Raw genomic sequence first — 12048 nt, 5'->3', positions numbered from 1 at the left:
GCAATTAGACAATTATTATATAGTAAATCGATGGTGGATGGCAATATAATCCACCAACTTTGCTAATTATGTTTGTTTAATTAATTAATGTCTAATTAACTAATTATGATTAATTAGAAAATAATTAAGTATAAAAGACAAAATTCAAAAGAAAAGAAAGAAAGCTCGTATTAATGTCCAAATTTCGTAATTCAACTACTTGAAGAGGATAGTAATGTTCACTCATATGAAGGAAGCTCGTCTGTTGTTTCTTCCTAGTTAATAGGAATGTCTTCTTTTTACCAAAAAAAAAGAAAAAAAAAAGAAAGAAAAATTTTTTTCATCTTCATGAAGCAAGAAAAGGTATAAAATAGGGTTTGGAAGCTTCAAACTTTCGAAAATAATTAGTTGAGTTTATTTTAGTCTTTTTCTTATAAGTTTTATATTTTTGAAATTGTGAAAGTTTGATTTAGCTAGTCTATATATTAATTTGTAAAACTGTTAAAGTTTCTAAAAGTTTCCGTTGATGATTTTTTTTAAAGAAATTGGTGTTAAACTGATAGATTTTAAGCTTAGATGTGAAAAATGACTAGATTGTAAAGTTTAATTGTTAAGTTTTTTAACATAAAGACTAAAGTGAATAGATTTCGAATTTCATGTCAATTCTTTTTGTAATTATTGATAGTAGAGGGCCCTAAAAGGATGTAATTGAGATTAGTTTTGAAATTGAAACTCAAATTTGAAAGTTATTGCAATTTCGATTTTAGGGACTGAATTGAATAAAATGCAAAAAAACTAAATTGAACCGATTCATCCATATTATAGGATATTATAAATTGTTTAGAATTAATAAATTGATCTGAATTATTGTTTAGATCGAGAATTGAATTAAACCGAAGATAATAAAGGAAAAGACAGAATTTTCAATTAGTCCTTACAAATTTAGCTTGTTTTTTCATTTGACCAGGTAAATTCATATGGTGTGATTGTATTTAAATTGTTATGTATATGAATTATGAATAAGTGTTTGTTTGGCTAAATTTTGGATTGTTGCGATTTGGTACAATAAGAGAGAACTGGACTAAATTGTAAAGATATGTATTTATATGTGTTGAAAATTTATGATGCACTTAGTAAATATATTTTTCACACTGATACAGATTGATTATCAATGATTATAGAGATCCAGCATGTAACACCCATCGCCTGTATTTGACACGGGGACAGGGTTCGAAGTGCTACCGGACTTAACTCAAGCATACGCATATAAAACCAAGTCATAAAATTTCTTTTAACTTAGAATTTCTTGTTCACATGCATTATGTCCCTTAAGCAGGCTCACGAGGCCTAAAACATACATTAGAGACAGTTCAGGACTAAACCGAGAACTTAAAAACACTTGGAAAATTCATGCTTTAAAACTCCACACGCCCGTGTGGATATAGACCGTGTGGTCACACACGCCTGCGTGGCTTGGGACACACCCGTGCCCTTAGCCTGTGTGCAACACTGACTTTAAAACACGGCCATGACACACGCCCGTGTGGCACGCCCGTATACAACACTGACTTTAAAACATGGCCATGACACACGCCCATGTGGCCTACCTGTGTACTAAACTGACTTAAAATTTTAAGTGTAGGGGACACACAACCATAACACACACCCATGGGAGTGAGCCGTGTGTCACACACGGCCTAGACACACGCTTGTGTGGCATACCTGTGTACTAAACTGACTTAAAATTTTAAGTGTAGGGGACATACGGCCTAGACACACGCCTGTGTGCCTTGCCCGTGTGCATTACCCGTGTGGACCAAAGGAGGCCATTTTGTCACCCATCTTACACAACCTACACAAGATCATTTCAATATACTAATTTCACTACAATAGACACCAATTCATCCATAGAAAGAACATTATATGCATTTACAAAATGAATAATAGCCATTATTCTAAGCTTGATACAAAATGAAGGGCTTTTGACTTAAGCCAAAATACATAATCAATTTCTCATTAAGTCAAACATCTTAGTCTAGCCCTATACATGTCATACTCAAAAGAAGATTTGTACTATACCAAGTGCTTCGATTGATAGTGTGATCGATAACTCCGACCTCAAGGGAACCTTAAGCTAATTAAGCGGCACTAAAAGAAAAGGGAAAGGAAAAAGAGTAAGCATAAAGCTTAGTAAGTTGCATATAAATAGATATACAACAACAATTTCACCATTAGTCATCATGCTCATAGCTCAAAGGTAAGCATAAACTTGACTTACTCATTACCGTTTACTCAAGTCACATTTTCTAATTTGAGCTCATTACTCATGCATACCAAATAGGTACCTATACCACTCACAACATTATTATACTTTCCTCATTAAATCATTTTTGTAACCTTTAAATTTGGACCTTTTGGAATACTACCGGATATTCTATAAGCCTCAAACATGGGATAAGTTGCCGATGCCATGTCCCAGACATGGTCTTACACTGGCTATCATCATCGAGGCCGATGCCATGTCTCAGACATCGTTTTACACTAGCTCTCATATGTACGTGCTGATGCATGTCCCGGACACGTCTTACACTAGTACAACTCTTAGCCGATGCATGTCCCAGACACGTCTTACACTGGCTATCATCGTCGAGGCCGATACGTGTCCCAGATATGTCTTACACTAGTACTCATCTCTACGCCGATGCCATGTCCCAGACATGGTCTTATACTGGCATTCATAATGTGGCCAATGCATGTTCTAGACATGTCTTACACTAGCACACAAGTAATCTGAATGTTATGGCATGAATATCCAATTTGTTTCTTAGGGTCCCAACTAGATCTTTCTATTATCTCAATTGTTAATATACATTCTCAGTCTACAATCTAGCAATTTATACTATATCAATTTAATGAAAATTCGAATACATACATTAGCAATATAGTTGTATTATTTACATACAGTTTACCTCGGATAACAAAATGTACTCGACTAGTCGATTTAGTCTATTTACTTGGCTTTCCTCTGATCTAGGTTCAGATTCGGTAAATCTTGATCTATAATAGCAAAAATGCACTCATTTAATCACTAATTACAATTAGGCAATCATAAATTCATATTTTTGGTAAAATAACTATTTTGCCCCTAGACTTTGGCAATTTGATCATTTTACCTTTATGCACGAAATTCGATTTTTATCGAATTTCCTCATATCTCAAGCCTAGCCGAACCCTTTTTACTCTTATAACAACTTCAAATTCTCACTATTTCACATATTCATCAACTATTTTACAACTTATGCAGAATAGCCCCTTTAGGTATTTTCCATGAAAACTCCTTCACAAAAGTTGTTTATAACATAGCTAGGACTCATAATCTTCCATAAATTTTCAGAAAACACCCTAAATTCTCTCATGGAAAAACCTTAAACTTTCCACCATTTTGTAATATGGACCCCTCATTTGAAAGCTCATGCTTCAAGGGTCTTAAAAATGTAAAAATCATCAACAAAGGACATGGAAATCACTTACTTGTTGAGGTGATAAATTTTTGAAATTTCAAAGCTTCAAAAAGCCTTCTTTTGCTGCTATTTTCGGTGGAAAAATAAATGGGAAGAAGATGATATCATTTTTTTCTTTATTTTAGTCCAAACAAGTCACCTAACACACCAAACACAAAAATTTTGTCCCCCCTTTGACTCTATGGCTGGCCAAGTACTCTAAAAAGGGTCTAATTTCGCTTTAAAAGCCCTCAATTTTAGTTCTCTAGCTAATTGACACATTTGGGTACAAAAATGAAACTTTTGCCTTTTATGCGATTTAGTCCTTTTTCGCAATCGGGCTCACAAACATTAAAATTAACTCCCCAAATTTTTCATGCACTAATATAATCATACTATAACCTCATAATAATAATAAATTTCCCAACTTCGAATTTGTGGTCCCGAGACCACCGTTTTGAGTAGGCCCTAATTCGGGCTGTTACACAGCATTTGTTGTCGACTTAGAGATACATGTGACACAGGTTTAGCTTAGACGAGTAAACTGATGTTGTTTTAAAGGTTTTAGTCCAGACAAGTAACCTTATATGTATGTTTTTAGCTTGGCCAAGCAATCGAATATTTCATTAAAGGTTTAGCCCAAATTGGTAATCTCAGATGAACATTTGGTGTATTGAAGATACACGAGACACATGTTTAGTCTGGACTGGTTACCTGATGTCATTCTAAAGGTTTAGCCTAGACTGGTAACCTGATACGAATATATGTTTAGCTCGGACGAGCAATTGTTATATTGACGATATTTGTGACACGGGTTTAGCCTAGAATGGTAATTTGATATTGTTTAAAAGGTTTGGCTTGAAAGGGTAACCTGACATGTATATATATTTAGCTTAAACAAGTAACTAGGGTATCAAGATACCTGTGTATGATATGAGTTTGATGTATAAATTTAAAATTGTTGAATTGAACTGGAATATTGATTTGGAATAATGGCATGAATATCTATATGATTTCAATATCTATTGATTGATTAAATGAGATTGAAAATGTGATATTCAAAATGACATGAATTCTTTTGATATATGATTCAGATTGCTATATGGTTTGAATTCATGATAAGCTCACATTATTATTGATGTGATTTTCCATGTTTAGATAATCTATGTCAAGCTAGTAGCTTATTGTGTTTGAATTGAAAATTAAGGTAAGTTGTTGTTTAAATATCTATGAATTTACTAAGCATTCAATATACTTATCTCGTTGTTTTTCCCTTTACCTATAGATTACCAACTTGCGAAATATGTATAGTGGATCAGCAAAAAGCTCGCACTATCTCATTTTCAAATTGGTAGTTTTTTAATTGTTTTAAGTCCAATTTTGTGACATGTATATAGGTGTTTATATATGTTAACTTGATAATGATAGCTATAGTTTGAACCCTAACTAATGTTTGATTTTAGAAAGGCTAATGTTCATATATATATGTGTATGTTTTGGTGATGTGTTAAGCTATATGTATTGTAACATCCTGATTAGTGGTTTCGAGACCACAAATATGTTGAGGAAAATTTCATTTTTATTATATTTTTATGGTCTACAATTTCACGAAATGATTTCGTGAAAATTTCGTTCGAAAATTTCGACGTTTGGGCACTCAATTTAGTAAAAAGGACTAAATTGTAAAAGTACAAAAGTTGAGTTCTACACATTAGAGGTATCAATTGTTATGAAATTTTAAATTGGAGGTCCTTAAATGATAATTAAACCATTGTATAACTTGTTGGACAAAAATGGCCTTAATTGGGTAAATTTTGAAAGAATAGTAAAAATGGCATTTTGGTCATTTAGAGGTAAAATGAATTAAAAGACAAATTTTAAACTCCAAATGTATCCCTTTCTTCTTGCTACAGCAGAATGTACCAAGAGCAGCCATGGTTAGGGTTTGGCCAAGCTTCCAAGCTTAATAGTAAGTGATTCCGAGCTCTGTTTTTAATGTTCTATGTATTTTTGAAATCCCGATAACATGATCTGCTCATTTCTACCATTATTTTGAACTAGGATTTATGTTTAAAAATTTACCCATGAATGATATGCATGTATTTTGATGTTTAATGGTAGAATATGAAGCTTGAAATTGTGCTAAACAACTTTTTCTAAGTGATTTTACGTGAAAACGAGTAAAATAGTATAATCGGTAAAAATATCTAATGTTCATAAGTACATGTTAGAGTGAGAATTTGATGTTACCATAGAAGGGAAAAATGATCAGCATGTCATAAAACATAAGAAAATAGGAAGAAGTTTAATTTCCGAACCTTGGGGAAAAAGTGCAAATATGCAAAAGTTTAGGGGTCAAAATGAAAATTTGTAAAAATATGATTTTTAGACCCATATGAATAGTATGACTAATTAGTCGGCTAAATGTGATATTATAGATCAAGGAAATCGAGATTTGGGCTTAAATCGGGAAAATACAAGGTTATGGACTAGAATGGTAAATTGCCATTTCTGGATCCGAGGTAAGTTTGTACGTAAATAATTTATCGATTATTTTTATTTTATTATATTTGTTATCATATGAAATGTAGCTGCCTATAGAATGATTATTTGTTGTAAATTGCAAATTGAAAAAGGACTATGAATAAATTGTAACATGTTGGAAAGTGAGGAATTTCCCGGTTGAGCCTTCGGAATAGAAACGATACGAATGATCTATTGTGAGGTCACGTGTGTAGTACTAAGTGCAGGCTACTACGTGTACCGGATAATTGGTCGCATGTGTAGTACTAAGTGCAGGCTACTATGCGTACCCGATAACTTCGATCACGTGTGTAGTACTAAGTGCAGGCTACTACGTGTACCGGATAATTGGTTGCATGTGTAGTACTAAGTTCAGGCTATTATGCGTACCAGATAGCTTTGGCTACAAGTGTGAAAATATATGCGAAAAAGCGAGTATCGCTTATTATTTCGAAGAGTTCAACGGGAAAATGGATTAAGTAAAAATACATGTGAACATGATTATATGATGAATAAGTGCAGGTATATGTTTAAGAAAATTTTGAGCAATATGCTCGATATTTGAGTGAACTTCGATAAGACAAAATGGATTAAGTGAAATTATGTAAGAGTAAATTTTAATAGTAAAACAGTGTTGGACAGCAGCAGTTGTGTGACTTTGAAAATTCACCAAAATTGTGTAAGTTGAATTAAATTTAAAATGAATTATGGAATTAAAGCTTAATAAGTATAATTTCATATAAAGAAAACAGGGGGAACAAAAGATTTTATATTATGTGATATTATAATTTTTGTGAGTCAATGTCAGAATGAATTCGAGAACCCCTGTTCTGACTTGGAAAAATTGTTAAAAATTTTAAAAAAAATAATTATGGATTATAATTTATATTCTTAGAATCTTTGATGAGTCTACTTTTAATAGAAACAAATGGGAACATTATCCGAGTCTCGTACTATGAGATAAATAAATTTTAGCAAAGAAAGGTCGAAGCTGTCAAACAGTGAAACAGGGGAGAATTTTAATAATAAACTGTACTTATTGGCTGGACCAAAAATTCTAAAAATTTTATGGTGAAAAGATATATGAGTCTAGTTTCTGGAAAAATTTACGTATCTTAATTTTCAGTTCCGTAACTCCAGATATAAATGATTTAGTGACTGTGACTCAAGAAAGCAGCTTAACCAGAACATGTGTAAATGTACAATTGGATTAGTTTTACTATGGAAAGCATGTTAGTAAATTACTTATTATTATTTCATACGAGCTTACTAAGCGTAAAGCTGACCCCCTCCTTTCCATTTCTTTTAGTGTTGTCAGGTTAGCTCAGGGCTGGAGATCGTCGGAGGCAGTATCACACTATCAAGCCAACACCTTGGCAGTATAAACACATATGCTAGAATTATCAAGTGAGTGGCATGTATAGGGACCTAGTTTTATAACATGTGTTATTATAATTTGGCCAAATATATTGGTCTTTAGTGAGCTAATGATTCTGACTTATAAATCTAGCTATTTATGTTATGTTTGATATTGGTGATGTGCATATGCTTGTTTGCCATGCATGGTTGGTAATATGTTATGTGTTGTTGTGAATGTTTAAGCCCGTTAACGCCTCGAACCCTATCCCGACGTTGGATATGGGTGAAGGGTGTTACATGTATGGCATATTTGGGGTATGAATTAACATGATTAATTTGATGGTTTTGGATAGATAAATGCATGATTGAATAGGTTGGAATTGAATAAGTTGTGATGATATGTTTACATGCCAAATTGAAGTATATTGGATTGTTTGGTTTGGAATGGTTGAATGGATTGTTTTAGCATGTGTTTGGGATGTTTGGTGCATGTAAAGTTGTTCATTATGCATAAAATGAATGAATTAGGGTGTAAGCTTGAAATAGGTATCAAATGACCTAAAATTTACCAAAAACAAAGTACACGTCTCAATGAGCAACTTTCTTTGTGGCAATGCCGACCAACAGTGTGTCACGTCGCGATGTCAAGTGGCCTGAGGTCACGACGTGGAGGAAGTGAAGTCACAACGTCAGTCTTGAATTTTCAAAACTTAACAATTTGGTCCTATTTCATGCTCGGGTCAACAAAAGGACTTTTGTAAGCTCAATTAAGACTTAGATTTAATTGTGGATCATAATATGATTGTGTTTAAGGTATGATTGAATGTTTGAATGATTTATTTATTGTGCATTTGACGATAGTTGCTCCGGCAACAGATATGGCATCCTTTAGCTCGGATCAGATGATCAGGTCGGGCAAGGAGTGTTACAGTGTTAGTAGTTTTCAAGATTATACATTCATAGTAGAGCAGGGCGGATAATAGTGCAGAGCTTGTCAGCTATGGAGTGGTGGTGGATTTAGTAATATTCGCCCCGCCTCGCTCCATTTTCATTCCTATAAGTGATCATATGTGTACATGCAATTTGCCTTTTCATACACCCAATAAAAAGCTCCCACTTTTTTAAACTTTCACCCCTTTTAAACACTTGAACTTTCAATGGAGTAAAGAGACAAAACCTTCCAATATGAACTACTGAACATGTCAAAAATACGAATATAAATACAATTATGGATATGACTATGATTAGCAAGAATCTTTAAAAAAAAGTAATCATGAAGAAAATAAGGAAATATAATAAAAAAAATATTCAAAAAATCATTAATGCATGAATTTTTTTTCTCCAAGTTGTTTGTTTCATCTCTTTTGTTTTTCTCAGCAGCAATGCTAACCTCCGAGTTGATTACTGCTCGACTTTTTCTCCCTCCCACCAACTTTCTCTTTCTTTCTTATTCTCATTCATTCCATGTGCCTTCTCTCTTTTCAGTGTGCAGACCTGTTTTATGGTTTTCTTTGTTATCTTCACAAGTTGTGATAGACAGATAACGATGCCTATCATTATTGAAACTCCACCAACCACCAATGATTTCTCTTGAAAAATTGGTGACTTTTTGTTGACTTCTTAATATGTTTATGTTTTGATAGTATTTCAAAATAATAAATTATTTCACAAGTCAATTTGGACCTGTGTTGTCTCAAGTTTTATATTTTTTTGTTTATTTTCTATTGTTTAATAAGTCTTCACTTTTAAAAGCTTTTGTTTTCTCTTGTAGTACATTTTTTAGTCTTGTTTATGCATGTAGTCTTGATTTTGCAAGTGATTTCAGGGATGGTTTTGTCGTTATACTCTCTAGTTTGATGGATGCTCGGTTTTTTTATCGATTTTTACCTAACATTTTAGAACATTCGAGGCTGATTTTCTTATCATATTAAGTATTTGCAACCACTTCAGATATGTCGTGCTTGAATTATGACTAAAAGGAAATTGTTAATGTGTTATAATGTTCTATTAATGCTGAGAATCAAGTTTTTATTACTTGGATAGAGCTTATTCTTCACTGTTTACCACGACTTTTATTATTTTTCCTCAAATTATATAATTTCCATGAATTAATTAAATTGCCATATAGTAATATGATAAAGTTAGGACTAATTTAGATATCAAAATGAATGGTAAGGTTCAAAATATAGATTAATTCCTATATAAAAATCAAAGTTCAATGAATTATTATTCGTTTTTCCCTTTGTCGTTTCCAAAAGTCGGACAACGAACTCAATTAATTTCTTCTACTCAAATATATAAATATATACTGTATACACATACACATACACATACACATACACATACACATACACATACACATGTACTATCTTTCCCCAATCCCAATCCCAATCCCAATCCGTTTGATAAATAATCGAATCCCTCTAATTCCCAGCTTCAGAACCCAAGCTTGCTCTGCAAATTTTCTAAGGTAATTTTCTGTTTGATGAATTCCCATGTCAATTTATGGCTTCTTGATGCATATTTGAATAATGGGTATTTTACAATTTTCTTTAGTATTTAGGATTTTACCCAATTCTAGTACAATTTTTGTTAACGTTTCAACTAATCCGAAATTAAGTGGGAGTTTATTTGTTTAAAAGATGCTTCGAAATGGAGAGGGTTTTGAAATCGGGTTGGTGCAAAGCTCTATTTGTGATAGATTTCTGGGATTTCTTTTACGTGTTATAAATGAATCAAGGAATAGTTCCTTGACAATGTTTTCTAGTTCATGTGAAAGTCGATTGGAATTAGGCCATCACTGATCCGATTAGTTTCTGTAATATTTGATTCTAATACTTATTTGTTTCTGAACTGTTCAAAGTCTCGTTGGGGACAACGATATTGATTTGAATCATCCACCAGCATTTTTGAATCCTTCTTATGCCTTAAATGCATGGGGCCAGTTAGGAGGAAGATGATATACTAAAACTTCAATCCTATCCTGGTAGACATGACATACGGTACGATCACCTTTACCCGAATTCTGAACTGGATCGTGTCATCCCAAGTGGATTGTTTGTGATCCAATTCATGAAGCCTTATGTTCTAGTTTTTGGCTTCTCATCTCCCAGATAATATAGGATTCATGAAATGTTTTAGGTTCCAATTAGTCGTATTGCGTTTGTACTAAGTGAATTGTGCAATACTGCCTTTTGAATTACGTTCCAGACAAGTAGTGATTTGCATTCTATTTCCTGTTGCTTGTATTGGATAGATCTGCATTCCAAGTAATACTAGGCATGATACAATGCATTTTTGTTCTGTAATTTGGCTTCTAATCACCTAGTGTTGAAGTTGAAATGGATTTTTGAGATGAGTAGGATAACCATAGGACCACCATAAACTGATACCATTATGATCTGTAATAAGCTTTTATATTAGAGGGTCTGATAAAACATTAACCAGTTGTTGCCTATATGCATGTTACTTGGACTTCTTGAGTTACGGGCGTGGTTGTCGAATATGGATATATGACTGAAACTGGTATGTTGAAATTTATATTTTTAATTTTTTTTTCATATATTTGGAGGAACATATCCCTACTCCCGTTTTTGAATATGCACCTGACATAAGTGTCAAACACTGATTTTTTTTTCAAAAAAAAAAAGTCGGAGCAACATAATCTTATATCATGTATGATTCTAGCTTATATATGCTTTTATCAGTGAAGACCTTTAAAGTTTTCTCTTGTGGTATTTCCAGCCTTGAGAAATGCAGGATCATCCAAGGATGCCACCGTCGGAGCAAGGGTTGAATCCAAAGTCACGAAAAAAGAAAAGCTCGACAAACAAATCAGCATTGCTTCCGATAGAACGGAATGATTTCAAAGAATCTGTACCATCAAAAACAGGGCAAAAGGCATCGAAAAGGAACTCGAAGAAAGAAATGTCTCCAATATTTCAACAACCAGAGAGATCGAATTCGGATTCATTACCGGAGTCTTCGACATCGGGAAACGAATACCGAGCACTGAGGAGAAAGTATTTGCTGCTAGAGGAAGAAAGCTTTGCAATGGGTAAAGAAATTAAAGAAGTGGAAGATGAAGTGAAGGCACTTGAAGATGAGAAGCTTGCCCTGCTGGATCAGCTTGTTGTATTAGAGGGTCTGATTGATCCATCAGAGATGCAACCTCAGGGAGTTTAACTGGAATAACTAACTTTTCTGTTCTTGTTTTTTTTTTTTTTTGGGGGGTGTGTGGTTGTAATTATTGTTCCAAATTACATGCTTTGTATATTGCTTTGGGATACAATCCTTTAAGATGGAGTGTTGATGTTTGATCTGCTGCCCTTGGTCTTACTTTCAAGTGCATTTAATTGATGTCAAAAATAGATGTGAAGAAAACCAATATATATATATACACACTAGCTTATATTACAGTACGAGTGAAAAATGTATATGACAAATATAATGAAATCAAATGATATATTGGTTGAAATGATAAAATTAAACTTCTAAAATTTATTATGTTGTAGTCGATAAACCTCAATTAGTATGGATTTATTACCAATGCAGGAGAATATGCATTGAAGTGTATTATTTTTTATGGGTTGGGAATGAGTTACAGGTTATTTTAAACATTACAAATATAATTAAAGCTTATAATAAAATTATTTAAAAACAATTATGTTATAAGGTTAAATTTCAT

The 12048-nt window shown here is 33.1% G+C and overlaps 1 protein-coding gene and 1 long non-coding RNA gene across 7 annotated transcripts; both read left to right on the top strand.

The window, feature by feature from the left end:
- Nucleotides 1-5371: 5371 nt before the first annotated feature.
- Nucleotides 5372-7531, top strand: LOC128283765 (uncharacterized). Its single transcript, XR_008274176.1, has 3 exons — nt 5372-5448; nt 5918-6001; nt 7312-7531. It is a non-coding gene; the product is annotated as an uncharacterized LOC128283765 (long non-coding RNA).
- A 2086-nt stretch (nt 7532-9617) lies between these two features.
- LOC108451632 (uncharacterized) lies at nt 9618-11729 on the top strand. Of its 6 annotated transcripts, none has more exons than XM_053020863.1 (3): nt 9618-9831; nt 10307-10363; nt 11121-11729. In XM_053020863.1, exon 3 carries the CDS (start codon nt 11133-11135, stop codon nt 11544-11546), a length of 414 nt encoding a protein of 137 aa, XP_052876823.1. In that variant the 5' UTR covers nt 9618-9831; nt 10307-10363; nt 11121-11132; the 3' UTR covers nt 11547-11729. The 6 variants fall into 6 exon arrangements, with proteins under 6 accessions (XP_052876823.1, XP_052876822.1, XP_052876820.1 ...); XM_053020862.1 differs by having other exon boundaries at nt 10225-10363; XM_053020860.1 differs by lacking the exon at nt 10307-10363 and adding an exon at nt 10845-10886 and having other exon boundaries at nt 9619-9831; nt 11106-11729.
- Nucleotides 11730-12048: the final 319 nt, after the last annotated feature.

The sequence above is a fragment of the Gossypium arboreum genome, chromosome 11 (genome assembly GCF_025698485.1).
Source record: "Gossypium arboreum isolate Shixiya-1 chromosome 11, ASM2569848v2, whole genome shotgun sequence".
NCBI classification, from domain to species: Eukaryota; Viridiplantae; Streptophyta; class Magnoliopsida; order Malvales; family Malvaceae; genus Gossypium; species Gossypium arboreum.
The sequence above is the reverse complement of the archived record's forward strand: the minus strand, read 5'-3'. Positions and strand labels throughout refer to the sequence as shown.